The following is an 18,714-nucleotide window of genomic DNA, read 5'->3' as shown; positions in this document are numbered from 1 at the left end:
TTTTATGCACTTTTAATAGAATGGCCAATCTTACTGAGAGAAACTGTACACAAAACTCTTTAAATACAGACACACACACACACACAAATATTGGCATCAGCTGCAGAATCTCCTCCTCAAAATCAAGTTAAGTGTATATAGGTTAGAAAAATGAATTCTCTATATTCTTTGACTTTATTTTCATGTATTAGTACCTATAGCCACTACTATCTAAGCTACTAAAACACAAAAGCTTGAATACATTTTTAAATTATAAAAATCAAGGAATATACCACAGGGGTAATTTGCATAATACATATATACTCTCTGAAATCTGCACAATTTGTATATATGCAAATTCTCCTGAGGAAAGTATCTATATAACTTCTCAAAGAAATGTGCTATCCAAAAAGTTTTTTTTTTTTTTTTTACTACTTCGACTGGAATATACAACAACTATAACTTTTTCAAATTCTGGTACGCTCTGTGTGTGTGTGTGTGTGTGTGTATCTCCCCTTCCTTACACTGTCTATGAACTGGCTTCTAAAGGTACCTGACCTTTGTTAGCCTCACATACCTTCTCTTTAAAAATGGACATAGTTATGTTGCCCTGTCTACTTAAGAACTGGTGAATACATTAAATTTGGCTATGTAGAAGAAAGTTCTCTAGATAATTAGAAGTCTCTATCAAAATATGTCAATATGCAATAACTTTATAATGTTTATCATTGATATTTTTATGTTACAATGGTCTATAAAAAGATATTTTAAATTTCATTCAGAACAAGTACTATTAAAAAATTAAAACAAGTTTTGTCTTAAAAGCACTGATACCAAGTTTTCTCATACAGATTGTGGATCTTTAAGACATGTAGGTTTATATTTGAATATACTTTATCTGAAAGAGCATAATAATGTGTACTTCTGGTTAACAATGACTAAAGTGAAACCCTCGGGTAAGAGATTTCAGATACCCACTGGAACTTTCCTAAAAATATTCCCACCTGAAGTAATCTGTTCAGAGACTACTGTTAGAAAGTCACACCTTTGAAAGTATATGATCACAGCTTTTCTAAGAACAAATTCTTTTCAAAGTGAAATAATTTATAGAAATGCAATAGAAAGAAAGCTAAGGAAAGAAGTAAAACTAGTTATTTCCTTCCATGGTGAGGTTCTATATATACTAACAATAGTTCTAAAAAATTTCCCCATAAACCATAAATTACTTAATGCACTGTCCCCCTTGACCTTAAAGGACCTTTGTAATAAAGATCAGCCTTTCAACAGTCTAGGCAAGTTTCCCATAGGCACCCAACAAGTACTATGTCCCCTTATCCTTTGTTTCTTTCAAACAAAATCTAACAAGGTTTCTAGTCATTCTCACACATATGACTTCAATAAAATAGAGATGCTATGCTCTTGGAAAGGAATGCTCAATACTATCAATATGCTCAACCCCAAGTTAACAGGCAGTTTTGAGTAATGTCAATCAAAATCCCAACACAACAGAATTATATGGAGTGCTTATTAAACTTAATGTTTTCCCAAAAGATCTCTAAACCTAAGATTATATCTCTGGGATTTATGCCCAGAAATGTGTTCAATAGCACTCCAGGTAAAATTTAAGAACCCCTGCATTAGTCCTGCTGTCTCCTAATGATCAATCTGAAGGCCATTAATAAAACAGATATTCATCATGAACTGCTTTGATCACTTCAGAGGGTATTTTTTTCTCTCTCCCTCTCCTAGGAGACTGGCTAAAGGAGAATGTGACCTGTGGAAACAGCAGCACTGGCATCACTTAAGAGCGTGCTGGTAATGTAGAACCCCAGGCCCTACCCCAGATGCTCTGAGTCAGAAGCTACTTTTTAACAAATCCCCAAGTGATTCATATACTTATTAAGAGTCTGAGAAGCAGTATATTAGAGAATAAGACTCCTCAAAATTACTTTTAAAAAATTATTACACTTAATATGAACCGGGCTTCCCTGGTGGCTCAGCTGATAAAGAATCCTCCTGCCAACGCGGGAAATGCAAGAGATGCTGGTTCACTGGTTCAGTCCCTAGGTTGGGAAGATCCCCTGCAGAAGGAAACGGCAACCCACTCCCATATTCTTGTCTGGAAAATTCTGTGTTCAGAGGAGCCTGGTGGGCTACTGTCCATGAGGTCGCAAAAACTCAGACACAACTGAACATGCACACACACACTCTAAAGTGAACCAGCTATTTGAGTCCAAAGGAATATTTCTTTCAAACTTCCCTGCTCTGTCACCGGTACCTCGGACACCTCATCACAACTCCTGTTCATAAGACTGTAATGAAGTAAAGATAGAGGGCTATTTTAATACCTTTCACATACCTATGGATGTTCTTCTCTGCTATTGTAGCAAAACATAACAATTACTTCTTAAAGGTCACTGCAACATGGTATCTCAAACCACATCACTGAATTCTTTGCCCTCTTACATTAAAATCAAATGGTCAATCTTATATTAGTAACATCATGTATTAGGAAAATAACAGTTCACCGAGTTTAAGAAATCATGTTACCCTTTTTAAAAATTGTATTTGTAAACATTATCACCTATCTCCTCAGAAAAGCCTTTAAGGGGTAGGAAGCTATCAAGTTCAAACCGGCAGATACAAGTTTTCCAAAATTCTAACTTTCTTTTGAAAAATCAAATTCTGTCATTAATAACACTTGTCTTCCTTGAAGTGACAGTCTCACTTCATTTTTTGAGAAAATGTGAGCCAAATATCCAGATCTAATGAATACCCATAGTTTGTCAATCACTTTCAAATAAAAAGTGTTCCACGAAAAAAGCAGCAGGTTCACAACTGAATCACCTAAGTGCTTTTCCTCAATTATACCACCATAAACTTCACCATGCAGCAAGTGCTTGATGTATACTTCCCATTTCTTCACAAATTAAAAAGATGTCAACTTATGAATGGCCAATAATAAGCACATGAAAAGATGTTCAACACCACTTATCTTTGGGAAAATGCAAATCAAAACCACAGTGATACACCACTTCATACCCATCTTGGATGGTCATTATAAAATTTTAAAAAGAAAAAAGCAGAAAATACCAAGTGTTGGTGAGGACATGAGAACTTAAAATGATATAGCTGGCCACTATGGAAAACAGGAGGACAATTCCTCAAAGAATTAAACATAGAATCGTTCATACATAATGCAGCAGTTCTGCTTCTGGGTCCATACCAAAAAGAAATGAAAGCATGGGCTTGAGTAGATATTTATACACTTATATTCAGAGCAGCATTACTCACAATAGTCAGAAGGTGGAAATGACCAAACCGTGTCCACTGATGGTGACTAAACAAAATGTGACATTCCACTCATGGATTACTCAGACTTAAATTCTGATACATGCTACAACATGCATGAACCTCGAAAATGTTATGGTAAGTGAAACAAGCTAATGAAAAAGGGGCAATTATTGTATGATTCCAGTTATATGAGGTACTTATAATAGTCAAATTCATAAGGTCAGTAAGTAGAATAGTGGTTACTGGGACTGGGGAAAAGGAAGAATGTGGAGTTAGTGCTTAATGGATACAGAGTTTCAATTTGGGAAGATGAAGAAGTTCTGGAAATGGATAGTGGAAATGGATAGTGGTGATGATGGCCTAACAATGTGAATGCCACTGAACTATAAACTTAAAAATAGTTAAAACGGTAAATTTTATGTGTATTTTACCACAATCAGAAAAAAAAAAAAAGAACACGTACTTTTGAGATTGAGAAAAGACTTTTTCCAGCTGCCATCAAAGACATTAAGAGAAAGCAGCTTTAAAAACAAAACAAAACAAAACTGAGCGCATGTGACAGTGAAGAACTCAATGACTACTAATACATTTTGGTGCGAACTGCGCAGATTCATGTTAAAGCAGTTTTAACTAGCATTGCTTTCAAACTGTCAATGAAAATGCCAATGAAGTGTAAAAGGCAATTATGTCTTAAAAGTATTATGAAAATAATTTTGACCTGATAAACCCCATCAAAAGGTTTTGAGGACCCACCCCCCTGGAGCCCACAAACAACACTTTGAGAACCATTACTGAAGCCTGTTCTTTCAGAAGTCAGTGATGGAAGAAGGAAAGACACACAAAAGACCATGAAAAACCTTTATTCTTGTTTTGTCTTTTAAAATGAGATAAACAGGCAGATATGTTGAATAGAAAGAATAAGTAATAAGGCACAAGTAGAAATGGGGGAGGGGGAAGTCTCAAGTTGGAAGTAAAGGAGAGACCCATATTAGAGGTAGATGGGGGATGGGCAAGGTTGTATTTTGGCTTTAAAAAGGCTCTAAGTGCTGGGAATGTAATGTACAGCCTGTGACAACAGTTAATAATCCTGTATGTATATCTAAAAGTTGCCAAGAGAAGAGATCTTAAAAGGTCTCATCAGAGGGAAAAAAATTTGTAACTATATGTGGTGATGGATAGACATTCTGGTGATCATTTCACAATGTATACAAATGTGGACTCATGTTGCATATCTGAAACTAATATAATGTTATATGTCAACTCTATCTCAATTAAAAAAAAACTCTTTACTTAAAAAAATACAATGTTTCTTGATAATGATGTTGACAGTCCCATAGTTTAACAAAAAATATTAAGAAATTTTCTTTTAATATTATTAAATCACAGATCAAGGACCATTCCATTCTAACTTTTGACTTGCATGGGTATAAAAATATGCCACATATATCACAGAAGTAATGTCATGTCATTTTTAATACAATTCATATGACGTCACATGATCTTATTTCCTGCAAAGACTCAGAAGTGTAGTATTTTCAGGTTTAAGACAAATGTATACATGCTACTATCTAAAGATAAAAATTTGAAAGATTCTGTGTCTTTTCTTTTATTTTGAATAAATGTAGCACAAATTGGTTAAGTGAAATGCAAAAGGGGATTTGATACTATAGCACATTAGACTCTAAGCTTTAAAGTTCCCATAACTTTGAACTAGGAACAGAAGGAAGTAGGGGGTAAGAATTCATCTGTTTCTCTTCACTTTCTTTCCTCCCTACCAGGAGGTCCCAGATATTGCTAAGCTAGATTCACAAGAAGATGCTAAAGTAATGTGAATTTATCTTACTTCACAGTTCACAAATACATTATTTCACTCAGGGCTGAATCTTTCTAAACTGAGATAAGACTAATTTGGGGGAAAGTGTAATTTTAAACCTTTTAATGTTAATTCTGACACCTTAAACAACTGCAACACATGGTTTCATGGCCTTAGCAAAGAGCAAAGTGAAAAAATTCAAAAATGTTTGGGAATACCTCCTTCCACCTCAGACTCCTCAGGTACCCGCTAATACTCCAGCTGCCTCCAGAATATTAAAAGTCCTCTGATCCCTTAAGTCTGCTCAAAGTCCCACTCCAACCAAAGGCCAAAATTTGAATGTGAACAAGTGCCAATTAAAGAGCCCACATGTAGTGGAAAGAGTGCTAAGTTAAAGTCCTGAGACTGAAGCCCTCCACAACCAACACTAACAGTGTGACTTGGAGGGCTCATCCCTTAATCTATTTTCTCATAGTTAAATAAGGGAGCTAAAATTGGATAACTGCTGCAATTACAGGAGATTTAATGAGGCTCTAACATTTTAAAAGATAGACTGTTAGTCCAGCACCACCAACTCCAATTAACAGACCACTGGGAATATTCTCTGAAGGAAGCTGAGAAGGCCTTTGCCTTCATGCAGATTCTTGTACACCACCCACCACTCCATCCCTATATTTAGTCTTCCAAAAGAGCAAAACTCAACAGAATTGACCTCATAATATCCATAATGGCCCACCGTAACCTTTTAAAATACCTGTAACCTTTAAGACAGCTACTATTTTAAAGTGAGGACAAATTTGAACCTTAACTCTGTAAACAGGAGTTTCTCATGCTAGAAATTTATGGGCCATCAAAATGGTTACATCCAACTCTGAATAAGATGGATTCATACAGCACCTTGCAAACTCACTTCTAACATGATACTACAGGCAAAATGCCATATACAAACACATGCTTTCTTTCAATCCATGGATTTGCAACATTTCTCAAGTCCCCACTTCAGTGAGCTGAAAAACAAAGATGTAACAGCTAGTTCACCGGATTTTAAATACATACATATAACTATCAATATGAATTGAGATCATCAGAATTTTATAAATAATATATTAAAAGATAAAAAATGAACAAAGATTTAACAATCTGGTTAACTATTCACCAGGATTTGAACTAGGCTAGTTGGAAAACAAAATCTTCTTTTTTAGGTCTACATTTCTGCACTACAGCACTAGTTAACTGTCTTACAAACTTCTCTCATTGATCGCAAAACAGACCATTAAAATCCTAAGCACAGCTGAACACATACTCATCCTACTTCTGGAAAAGTATCTCAAAATCCATGTCCTACTGGTCATGAGTCAGTGGCATCTTTTTTGTTGCTGTTACACAAAGAACAGACAGACCATTAATATTCAGAAGGAGAGATTCTGTTATGCAGGAAAGAGAATGGAAAAGTGGGTCATGGTCAGTGATGCATAATCCTACTCCCTAGAAAAATAGTCCTGACAACATTCATTAAGTAAAATAGTTTACTGTATTATAAGTACTAATATCTTAATGATTCCAGAATGAATATCAAAATTTAGACTAACCACTGACCACCTCATTCAAAAGACCATAGTTAAGTATGTAAAAAATCTCCATCAGCTCAAACAATGGCCCAGCCACACACACACACACAAAATCTAAGGAAAACAAGTAAATATAGCAATTAGGCAAGGGAAGGAACCTCTCTTCCAGAAAACCAAAGAAGAAATACAAGAATGCTAAGGGTGGTAATGATGAGTTACTAAGAAACCTGCATAAAGACTTAGTTTGCTACCCTCTGATCTGTTATGCTAACGCTTACAAATTTCCCAATCAACAAAAAGTCAATGCTTCTCTGCTAGAAAATGAGCACCTCCAATATCACAGACTAATTAGAGAGGTCCTTCAAAGAAATGATCATATGTTCCTTCAAGCAAAGCATTAAGGAGATGCCCCTCTTGCTAATCTCTCCTTCTCTTAGATTCCAGCTGTCACATTAAACCTTGGTACTATCAGTCACTGAAGAGAAAGCCTTAGCCTTTTGATCATTTCCAACACTGATACCTCCTTAAAATTTGTTACTCAGAGCACATAACATTAGGCCTCTTCAGCTCACTCTCTGTCCTACAGTCGTGGCTTTCTTAAAGATGACATGGATCAGGGAAATTTAGGCTAGAGTATTTGAGAGTCATACCTAATAAGGGCAACGCAGTAGCCACGAAATAAAAATGCACTATTTGTGTAATCATAACAGAAGTAAAACAGGCTAGAAATTCCAAAATTAATCTGGTTGTGTTTTTTTCATCTACTAGACAATATTGTACCTACATTATTATAAATGCATCTACTTATTTTAATTTCTATAAAGGGACATAACTTGAAAAACAGGGCCAATCTGTTCCTAAATATCAACTGATCAACAGGATACGTCAAGTCTAGTTTGCCATCCAACTGTTTAACAGTAAATTTTTACAGGCCTTCAGACTGTTTTCAATTCAAAAACCTCAATCTCTTACATGTATCACAAGTATAGCACTGCAAGAGATAAATGATGAATATAAGCCAAATTTTTTTTTTTTTTTAAGCCAAATTTTAAAGGAGCTTTTAATCGTGCAGTAGAGGAAACTTTTTATCAGCCATTTTCTTGGAATAGAACAAAGCCATGTAAAGTAAGTGCAACATGAGAAACAGCTGCTACACAAGGCATCAAAGGAAGACATAACTGCACTCATTTGGTTGCACATAGGGTTTCATGGAAAAATAAAGATTGCAATTAACTGACTGTACATTAAATGAGTGCTGCAAGATCCCGTTTCAACAGACCTGGAGAGGCAGGCATCTGCATTCCGGCAAATGTAACAACATAAACTGAAAACCGGGAATGAAAGCATGACAGAAGTGCAGGAGACAGAAGCACATGTGCAGTAGTGACATACACCCAGGGGTACAGTGAGAGATGAAGGTGGAAAGGGGTTTCGAGTCCCGTCACAGAGGACCTTGAATCCCAGAGTACTGAGTCCGAATTTCACTTACTTAAGCAAATAAGAGGGTGACAAAATCAGAAGTCCACTTCCAGAAGAACAAATTAGAAGGAATACAAGAGTTGTTTGATGAGTAAAGAGCCTAAAAGGGGAGGAATAGCCCACATGAGAATGTATTTTTTTAAGAAGTATTGGGGACCCAAATGGAGAAGGCAATGGCACCCCACTCCAGTACTCTTGCCTGGAAAATCCCATGGACAGAGGAGCCTGGTGGGCTGCAGTCCATGGGGTAGCTAGGAGTCGGGTACGACTGAGTGACTTCACTTTCACTTTTCACCTTCATGCACTGGAGAAGGAAATGGCACCCCACTCCAGTACTCTTGCCTGGAAAATCCCATGGACAGAGGAGCCTGGTAAGCTGCACTCCATGGGGTCGCGACTGAGCGACTTAACTGTCACTTTTCACTTTCATGCACTGGAGAAGGAAATGGCAACCCACTCCAGTGTTCTTGCCTGGAGAATTCTAGGGCCGTCTATGTGGTTGCACAGAGTCAGACACAACTGAAGCGACTTAGCAGCAGTAGCAGCAGCAGGGACCCAAACTAGAGCTGACAGCAATGGAAACAAAAAGTAGCAAGTTCTTCACACATACCACAGTTAAACTTTCTAGCCATAAGCTTGCTCAGAGAAAATATTACTATAACTCTTCCTCATATATTCTTTGTAAGCAAACATTTGTAAAACGAGTTTACTTCCAGATACTCTTCAAAAAACATATATAAAGGAATCACTTGGAGATAACAAATTAAAATGACAAAAGCAGCAACTAAGGTGCCTCGGCCCTTGAAATTGAACTGGGCTCTGAAATGCCACGCTATTTCACCTGAGTATCAGTCCTCTACCTTGAGGCTAACACACAAGGTAACTTCTTATAAAAGACTCTTTCCCAATGCTTAAGAAATAGCTTTATACTATGTAATAAGAAATAAATTGCTACCCTATACTGAAGTTTGCCAAAGAACACAAATGTATGATAACCACGCACAATCCTTTCATTACAGTCTCAATCCTAAAACTGCTCATCATTAGCCCTCCTTTCCCATGCTCCACTCCTATCGGCAGGAGCAGTAAGATTCAGTTACACAGGTAGAATCAGCAAAAGTCAAACAGAAAAAGATGTTACAGATTTATCTTAACCCACTTCATTTTTTTCCTTGAGGGAAGTGAGGTCAAAATGTCACAATGTGAGTTAGTGGCATTAACTGGGATTAGCAGATGGTCTAACTTCGAAGTTTCACCTTTTTTAATAGTTGCCTCCAAGAAGGCACCATTTCAAAATCTAATTAAATTTAAAACAGGAAAACTAGTAACAACAAATATTTCACATTTTAAAACAATATCCATTGCAAAGTGCCTCTCCAAAAGTTACATCCCAAACTATGCTCTCAAGGTTACTGGAATTCTAGGACAAACCCAAAATTCGATAAACAAAGTCCCTCTATAAAAGGTCTGACAACCACTTTCCTAAGTCTTGAAACTTAGCAGAAATGTGCTGACTGATCTCAACTGTAAACATGATACATACAGACTGAGAATCTCCAAATTAACTAAGCACCCAACTATTTAAAACAGCTCAGTCATTAACCACTCAACGTCCCAACCGAGTCCCCTAAAAATAGTGGCTTGTGGGTACATAAATGGCTCACCAGATGGATGCAGGATAAAAATCAAGGAATGAGCAGCCTCAAGCCCTTGCAGATGAAACCTTGTGAAGCTCTGAAACTGCCATTCAGACTCTTAATTTCAGAATTCCAGATCAAGGCTTTAATCACTTGATAGCTATCAAATGTGTTCTAATAAATATGTATGTTCTACTTTGAGTTTTGACAACAAAAGGAAAAAAAACAAGGAGAGAAGGGTGAAAGAGAACCCCAGATAATACACAAGATCAGTAAAGAACACCAAAGAAGATCAGGAATCAACGTAAGGACAGACATCAATTCTACCTCCTAGTATGTTACTTAATACTTCTAATACAAATTTTCTATTTTTCTCTCTTGCAAACTCCATAATGGAAAGATACTAACAAATATTAATTTATTCCCATTATTTTTAAAATAACCGAAGACAACCTTTCCAATTTGCTCAGCATGAAAATGTCAGTACTAACCCCACAAACTTGACTACAGCTAAAATCACAGAAATTTGACGTATCAGTGTAATTTAGCACCTTTACTGGAGATAAAAGGGCTTCCCAGGTGGTTCAATGGTAAAAAATCCACCTGCCAATGCAGGAGACATGGGTTTGGTCCCTGAGTTGGGAAGCTCCCCAAAGAAGCAAACGGTAACCCACTCCACTATTCTTGCCTAGGAATCCCACGGACAGAGGAGCCTTGTGGGCTACAGTTCACGGGGTCTCAAAAAACATGACAGCGACTGAGCTCACACACATTGGAAGCAAATGTACAATTTCCACTACGTATTTTTGAAGTACTGGAAATTTAGCGTTAGTATCTTGTCCTTGAATAAACTGCCACATCTAAAGAAAATATATCAGCGATCAAAATTACATCCTAGGAGCTGTCCCTACAATGATAACATAACCCAAAACAGAAGCATGTGTTAAAAGGATTCTATGTAATACCCTTTGCTGCAAATTACTTGCACATTATTGTGAAAGCACATGCTGCTATCAAGGTCAAAATTCTATACAGCTAACAGGAACCTAAAAATTATATGTGGCTGAATGCCATATAATAATTATCTGATCAAAATGATTTGGAATTTTTACAAACATGTGGCACTTACTTCAGGATAAATGTACAACCTAATCTAAAAGCAAGTTACTACAATGCCAGAATCAGATTTCACTGAAAGCTTACAACTAAATCTGAACCAGAAATTAATCCATATTTATTGAGAGATTTGGCATGCACTGTTAGGTACTGTCACAAATTATCTTGTCAGTATCACACATTATCTATTGATTTTCATACTAGGTATTAGCTATGTGTTAACAGAAAAGGAAACAATGTTTCCTGACAGTTTAATTTCAACAACTGAAAATTACTGCACAGAACTAAAGATACAGAGATAAATAAATAAGACACTGTCCTCAACATACTCTCCATCCAAAAAAAAAAAAAAAAAGACTGTCAAAATCAACTGCAGAATATAAAGCAGTTTCACAATGGCATGTAAAAATGCTTTTCTTTTTTTTTAATTCGGCCACTTTTGCTAAATAAAGAAAAATATAATGTGAACAGAGAAAGGTGACTTAAGAGGGTATCCATGTTGTTCTTTCTTTGCTGTTTCAAAGAAGCTAAATGAAATGCCACTTTGCAAATGTGTCTTCACCAAAAGTAGAAAATTCAGGGTCCCCAGCCTAAGCAGAAGACCTCTGAGGGGACAAGAACTAAAGAGTCCTCCAATGGTACTTCTTAATTTGCAAATTAGGTCCTAAATTCTACTGAAGAATTCTGGTTTCCCAAAAAAAGTCAAAAATCATTTCCTTTGAAAAGTATTTGAATGCCTATGGTGAGGCAATTTTTGTGACACAAAAAGCAATTAACGGAGTGTCCTTCTGCCTCCAGAATTTCACTATCTGCTAGGGGCATTGAGACAGGAAGAATAATTAATCACCTGTTTCCAAGTGCTTACATAATTGTATCTCAAAAGATTAAATGTGATAAGAGAAGAAAAAGCAAACAGCTACAAATGTCCACAGGAAGAAGGGCGTGATCAGAGCCAGCAGTTCGGAAGCTAAGGTTAGAGAGGCAGAGTGAAAGGCAAACAGGAGATTCAACCCCGGAACCAGGAGGCGAGAAGCACACTGTGGCTGGAGCAAAGAGCATTACCAGAAAATAATCACAGCTACGTTTCATAAGGTAGGTGAATGACTGAGCATGCACAATCATGAACTTGTTGTTTAGTTGCTAAGTTGTGTCTAACTCTTTGCAACACCATGGACCATAGCCTGCCAGCCTCCTCTGTCCATGGGATTTCCCAGGCAAGAATACTGGAGTGGGTTGCCATTTACTCCTCCAGGGGATCTTCCCAACGCAGGGATTGAACCCTTGTCTCCTGCACTGGCAGGAGGATTCTTTACCTGAGCCACCAGGGAAGCCCATTATAATCACAAATGCCTGACCAAAAAAATATAACCAAGTAAGATGACTTCTCTGCAACACAACTGTTCCCTCCCTCCCTTCACTCCTCAGTTTCAAGGCATCAGATTCTCCTGTATTCCCCTGCCTCCCTGGCAGCTCCTTTTTAGTCTTCTCAGTCTCTGCCTACTCTTAAATCTCAAGGCATGCTTCCTGGACCAGCAGTATCTGCACTGATGAGCAAGTTGGTAGAAATGAAAATTACGGGCTCTGCCCAGCCATACAAAATCAAACTCTGGATGTCAGGCTCAGCAATCTGTGGTTTACTAAGCTCTCCAAATAATGATTCTAATAAACTCTAATGTCTGAAACCAATGTTCCACAGGAGTCCTTCATGAGAGCCTTGCCCTTCTCATTCTACACGCTCTCCTTCACCCATCCTCTCCCAGGGCTTAAAATAACAGTCAAATAAATGCTCACTAATCATAAGTACCTGTCTCTAAGCCCAAACACCTTTGCTGAGTACCAGACCATATATACTCAGCATCCCACTTGACAAGTATTTCCTCCCAGATTTCTCAACTAAACATGTCCAGAATTACTGGATATTCTTCCAATCTCCACCCCCAACCCCCAAATTCTGTTCTCTACTCTTCCCACCTCAATAAAAGCACGTCCATCCAAGAGGTGCATAAGCAAGTCATTCTTCAGACTTCCTACAACACCCACCTCCACGTAATCCACACCAGGTCCTCCCAGTCAAGCATCAATAACATTAGGCTCTGTCCCCGCTGCCACCCTCTTAACTCATCATCTAACTTGTATACCTCTCAGTCACCACACAGCAAACACCATGATCTTACGAAAACACAAATCAGATCATGTCACAGCCCAAATTTAAATCCTTCACTAGCTTCCCACCGCATTTTCAGATAAAAATCTAAATGCCCAACATGCCATACAAAGACCTGGATCCTAAGTCACCACTCTGAAACCATCCTGGTTCTTCTTTCACATGATTCATTCACTATGGTCAATGGCTCTGACATACTTCAGTTTCTGAAACTCTTCCCTACAGAGGAATTTCTCTTCATGACATACTCCACACCACCCCCACCTTCACACCTCTGCCTTTACTTAACTCTCCTCATACTTCAGATTTCTGCTAAAATGTCAAAAAAAAAGGGGGGGGTGGGGGCTTCCTAATCCACCAATATAAATGTAATCAGTTATTTGCTCATAAAACCCTTTCTTGTCACAACAATTATCTAAACTGCTAACTACATTAACCTGACTGATTTTATCATCTACACTAGACTGTAAGTTCCATAAGGCCAAAGAAATATGTTTTGTTCTCCTAGTACAGAGCTTGTCATTTTTTTAAAAGAAGGCATTTCATAAATAGGGAATAGGAACAGTTGTTGATATCTTTATTAAATCCTCCCCTTCTGCTGTCTCTCTTAGGAACTTTAACTTACATGTTACTGGGTAGCTACAGAAATTCCTACATGAAACATCATGCTTAAATACATCATTTTTCTTACTGATTTATATTGCAAAATCAGACGTACTTTAGCACCTTTCTGTAAAATTAACATTGAGAATTAACTGGCACCTGGGCTAAATTCACCCTACTCCAAGCAGTTAACTCTGAAAGAGTTACTGAGCTACTTTTACAGAAATCTGTAGTAAATTCCCGGCCTCCAATTTCTGACATGCCAACAACCCCCACCCCCCACCATGCCCATGTCAGAAAGTCCTATGCACCCAATTATATTCAAAATATCATTCCTATCCAGCCCCATAACCTCAAGATTAGATTATGTCAACAAATTATGGATGGTGTCCTGCCCTCTACACTGCTCCCCATTTAAGTCCACTTTTTACCAAAGACATTTAAAGGGAAAGGTCACCTACTGGAGAACCCACTCTTCCCATTATCAATCAACATTAAATTCTTCTGACTAGACTGAAGTCATGTTATCCAAAAGTGGTCCTATGTTTTAGTAAAAAGTTGGAAGGTGACATTGAATTATATGTGCTTGACAATTTGATACTGTTTCAAGCTAAAATTTACATATGGCTCTAGCTCATTTCTACAGCCTAACCTAAAACTGAACTTGCATTCCTGAAACTAAACAAAACTGTTTTTTGAGGAAAACCATGAAAATGCCTGTCATATCAGCTGTTTCGACTTTTAGTGAGAACTAAAAAGGTGCAAGTTCTCAGCATCTTCCAACACATATATTCTTAACTCAAAAGAGATTACGCTATAAAGTGTATAACATTTCAGAAAGGAAACTACATCAACACACAAGTATACCCCTAAGAATCTAGGTTTTTAAAATTACGTATACTATATAAAACATATATGTACATGTATATATTCACACACAGCTGATCTTCATTATTTGAGTTCATATTTATAAACTTGCTTACTTGCCAAAATTTATTTGTATCCCTGAAATCAATACAATATCCCAAAATCAAAACAATGGCACTTTCATAGTCATTTGCAGACTGTGCAGTGGCGAAAATTTTGAGTAGGCCAGCTGGCATCAACGAGGTATTACTCTGCCTCCTTTCAGCTCTCATACTGTAAGCAAGGGCCCTTTTCAAGGTCTATATAGCGTCATGTTTTTCTCATTTTTGTGTTTTTTACCGACAATTCTGTTGTTTAAAACAGCCCTCAAGCATAGTGCCAAAATGTTGTCCACCTAGCATTCCTTAGAGCAAGAAGGCTATGATGACCCTTACAGAGAAAATCTGTGTGTTCGCTAAGCTTCATTTAGGCATGAGCTACAGTACTGTCACCCTGCTTATTTAACTTCTATGCAGAGTACATCATGAGAAACGCTGGGCTGGAGGAAGCACAAGCTGGAATCAAGATTGCTGGGAGAAATATCAATAACCTCAGATATGCAGATGACACCACCCTTATGGTAGAAAGTGAAGAACTAATGGCCTCTTGATGAAAGTGAAAGAGGAGAGTGAAAAAGTTGGCTTAAAGCTCAACATTCAGAAAACGAAGATCATGGCATCCAGTCCCACCACTTCATGACATATAAATGCGGAAACAGTGGTTGACTTTATTCTTCTGGGCTCCAAAATCACTGCAGATGGTGATTCCAGCCATGAAATTAAAAGATGCTTACTCTTTGGAAGGAAAGTTATGACCAACCTAGACAGCATATGAAAAAGCAGAGACATTACTTGATCAACAAAGGTCCGTCTAGTCAAGGCTATGGTTTTTCCAGTGGTCATGTATGGATGTGAGAGTTGGACTATAAAGAAAGCTGAGTGCCGAAGAATTGATGCTTTTGAACTGTGGTGTTGGAGAAGACTCTTGAGAGTCCCTTGGACTGCAAAGAGATCCAACCAGTCCATTCTAAAGGAGATCAGTCCTGGGTATCATTGGAAGGACTGATGTTGAAGCTGAAACTCCAATATTTTAGCCACCTGATGCAAAGAGCTGACTCAATGAAAAAGACCCTGATGCTGGGAAAGATTAAGGGCAGGAGGAGAAGGGGACAACAGAGGATGAGTTGGTTGGATGGCATCATCGACTCAATGGACATGGATTTGGGTGGACTCAGGGAGTTGGTGATGGACAGGGAGGCCTGGCGTGCTGCGGTTCATGGGGTTGCAAAGAGTCTGACACGATTGAACGACTGAACTGAACAGTACTGTTGGCCATGAATTCAATGTTAATGAGTGAACGAACAATATACATACTAAACAAGGTGTCTTTAAACAGAAACACACATAAAACAAGGTTTATATTGATTGGCAAAAATGTGAACAGAGACTTGTGGCACCCTAATACTGTATTTCCCCTAGGCACAATGATTCCATATTTGCTAAATCACGGTTGACGACAACTTTAAAGAACATAAGTTCTATGAATAATGAGAATCAAATACGTACATGGTAAGGGAGACAGGTAGCACTCCCACCAGGTTGACTGAAGACTCAAAGACACTGCAGAAGTCATTCTGAGCAGTAGCATGGCAAAACACTCAGGACACAGCATCCAGAGTCCTGGCTCCATTTAAACAACACTGACACAAAACAAAAATGTAAAACCCACTAAGCTTGTTTTTTGCTATCTTTGCTTCTACCTTTTTCCCACTCAATGGTAAACCTCTCCTCAATTCAGGTGCTCTAAACGCTAACGCCTTTTCATAAGCACTTGCCATAATCTTACAACTGGGCAAATATATCTGTAAATTAAAGGAATGATCATTCTTGAATGTAAACCACATTTGTGCTTAAATATCTACACTGTGGCATATCTGGAAAGAAGAGATCATATGAAGCATATGAAATGACAATGTATCGCCAGAATCAGAGTAAGCCGAATATAGACAATTTCAGTGGTGTGTGTGCTGGAAAGAGAAGAAATACACAAGGGAACAAGACCAAGGACCCGGCCTTCCCTCCACAGAAGGCCAAAAGCCTAGGTTCAGGAGGCTGGGGTGTTGGGGGCGGGGTTGGGGTGGGGGGTGGGGAGTAGTGCCATCTTTCAAGAGTTTGTTCAATGCCTGCTTCCTCCTCACACTTGACTGACTGCAGGTTTTTCCAAGAGAAATGACAAATAATGGCAAAAAGCAGCAGAACATTAACAGTGACATTAGTGACTGAAAAAATTTTTCTTTTAAATTTTTTCGTGTGTGGTTGAGCACTCCCCTTTTGAAATTTTTTTACTTGCATTTTCCAAAATTACTTTTTGTTGAAAATAGCTTGCTCAGAAGTAATCATAGGACATGCATGGAGCAGTGGCAAAAGCTACAAATCCAAAGTCCAGTTTCATGAAATGTTGATGATTTCCTTCTATTAAATAAAAGACTCATCTAGGGTTTAGTGAAATGAAGTGAGTGTAATATTACTCAAGTCACACTTGAATTAGTTACTACAGTTCAAAAGACAGAAGTACAGCATGTGAGTTAACAGCCATGTCTTCTGAAAACCTACAGCTCCAGCTACAACTCAAACATTTGAAATTCCTGTAAAATAATGCGATAGGAACTTTCACAGCGTAGTAAATCTGTCTGTCAACACCCATTACCATACACTCATTATTTGACAAGCTAAGGATCCTCCTCCCACCTCTCTAAGATTCAGCCAGGCTCATTACTAGGGGCAATGGCTTGCCAAACAATGCATCCATCCCTGAACCATTCAAATCTTCTTTCCCTTTAGAGTATTTTATAGACAATAACCTTTCATTTTTCCTCTTGTACTCATTTGCTATTGTTTACAGCATTTCAAAAGGCACAAGTGGAATCTCAGTCTACTGTCTCCAAACCACATCAACAACTAGCTCTCAGAGAACCAAAACTACTGTCTTTGATTTCTTCCCTCTTAATCTCGGAACTTAAAAGGGCCATTTACCAAGAAATCTGAAGGAGGAAAATGGCAACCCACTCCAGTATTCCTGCCTGGAGAATCCCATGGACAGAAGAGCCTGGTGGGCTACGGTTCACGGGGTCACAAAGAGTCGGACACAAGTGAGGGACTGAGCACACCAACAAATTATTTCTTGAGAAGTATTTAAGTATTTTTTTTTGGTAATATCATTCTGCGATTAAAAGCTCAAAAGCCAGTGAAACATGCGACAAAACAAGAGTTATCTCCTACAAGCCAATTATACACGATACACAAAACTAAAGTGTAGGATCTTTTTCTTTTTTTTAACAGAGTAAACTTTTTTGTAAGCAGCCTTGCAACTGTTGACATAACCCGGTAAAGATTATGAGGGTTCCCAAACAAAACTTCTCAAGTGAAAGTTAACCTTTCCTACGGCTTTTTAAAGTACTATCAAGAGACGTCCTGCAAGGATATGACTGGTCTCATAGAGAAGATTCTAAATAACAAGGCGGACTTCCAAGTTTACCTGCTCCCCCAATGGCAACCCACTGAATGAAATCTGGGGCAAAGCATCACCTCCAGCGCGCGCACACACAGAAATAAATTGTTTTTCAACTGATGACTGAGCAGGAGCAAACCCAGGCGGAACACCCGGGGCTGCAGGGTCCTGAGCCCTGCGGCGCGGGTGGAGAAGCTAGTGCAGGACAGCCGCCTGAGCCACAGCGGGGAGACAGGAGACCCAATCCTGCTCGATCTGAACCTCTAATGAGTCACTGGTTCAATCATGACACCGCAGCCCTCGCTAAGACGTTTCCTATTTATCTCCCAGCCTCAAGAGGGAGTGAAAATGACAAACTCGTACAGAAAGAACTGTGCACGGGTCAGAGCTGCCGGCGGCAAGAAAAGCCGACTTAGGCGCGAGCCCCCGCCGGCCTGGCCGAGGAAGCAGGAGAGGGAAGAAGAGTGAGCCGCGAGGGCGCGGAAAGAAGCGGGAGAGAACGGGAGAAGCTACCGCTACACCCCAGCCCTCCCTCACCTGCCTGCCCGAGACTCCCCGGGCGCCCGTACCTTCGGCCAGCGACTCCTCCAGCGTGACCTGGTAGCGGCCGACCGCGAACACCCGGACCCCCACGGACGAGCTACCGGC

The 18,714-nt window shown here is 38.7% G+C and overlaps 1 protein-coding gene across 1 annotated transcript in view; it reads right to left on the bottom strand.

Moving 5' to 3' along the window:
* The window catches only part of BMP2K (BMP2 inducible kinase), a 120,073-nt gene that overhangs the window by 100,479 nt on the left and 880 nt on the right, over nucleotides 1-18,714 (bottom strand). The window contains exon 2 of the mRNA XM_010845978.1: nucleotides 18,636-18,710. Coding sequence (XP_010844280.1) covers nucleotides 18,636-18,710 — 75 coding nt within the window. The remainder of the gene's footprint in view (nucleotides 1-18,635; nucleotides 18,711-18,714) is intronic.

Source organism: Bison bison, unplaced genomic scaffold (assembly GCF_000754665.1).
Source record: "Bison bison bison isolate TAMUID 2011002044 unplaced genomic scaffold, Bison_UMD1.0 scf7180017864228, whole genome shotgun sequence".
In the NCBI taxonomy this organism is placed as follows: Eukaryota; Metazoa; Chordata; class Mammalia; order Artiodactyla; family Bovidae; genus Bison; species Bison bison.
This window is presented reverse-complemented; position numbering and strand designations above follow the sequence as displayed.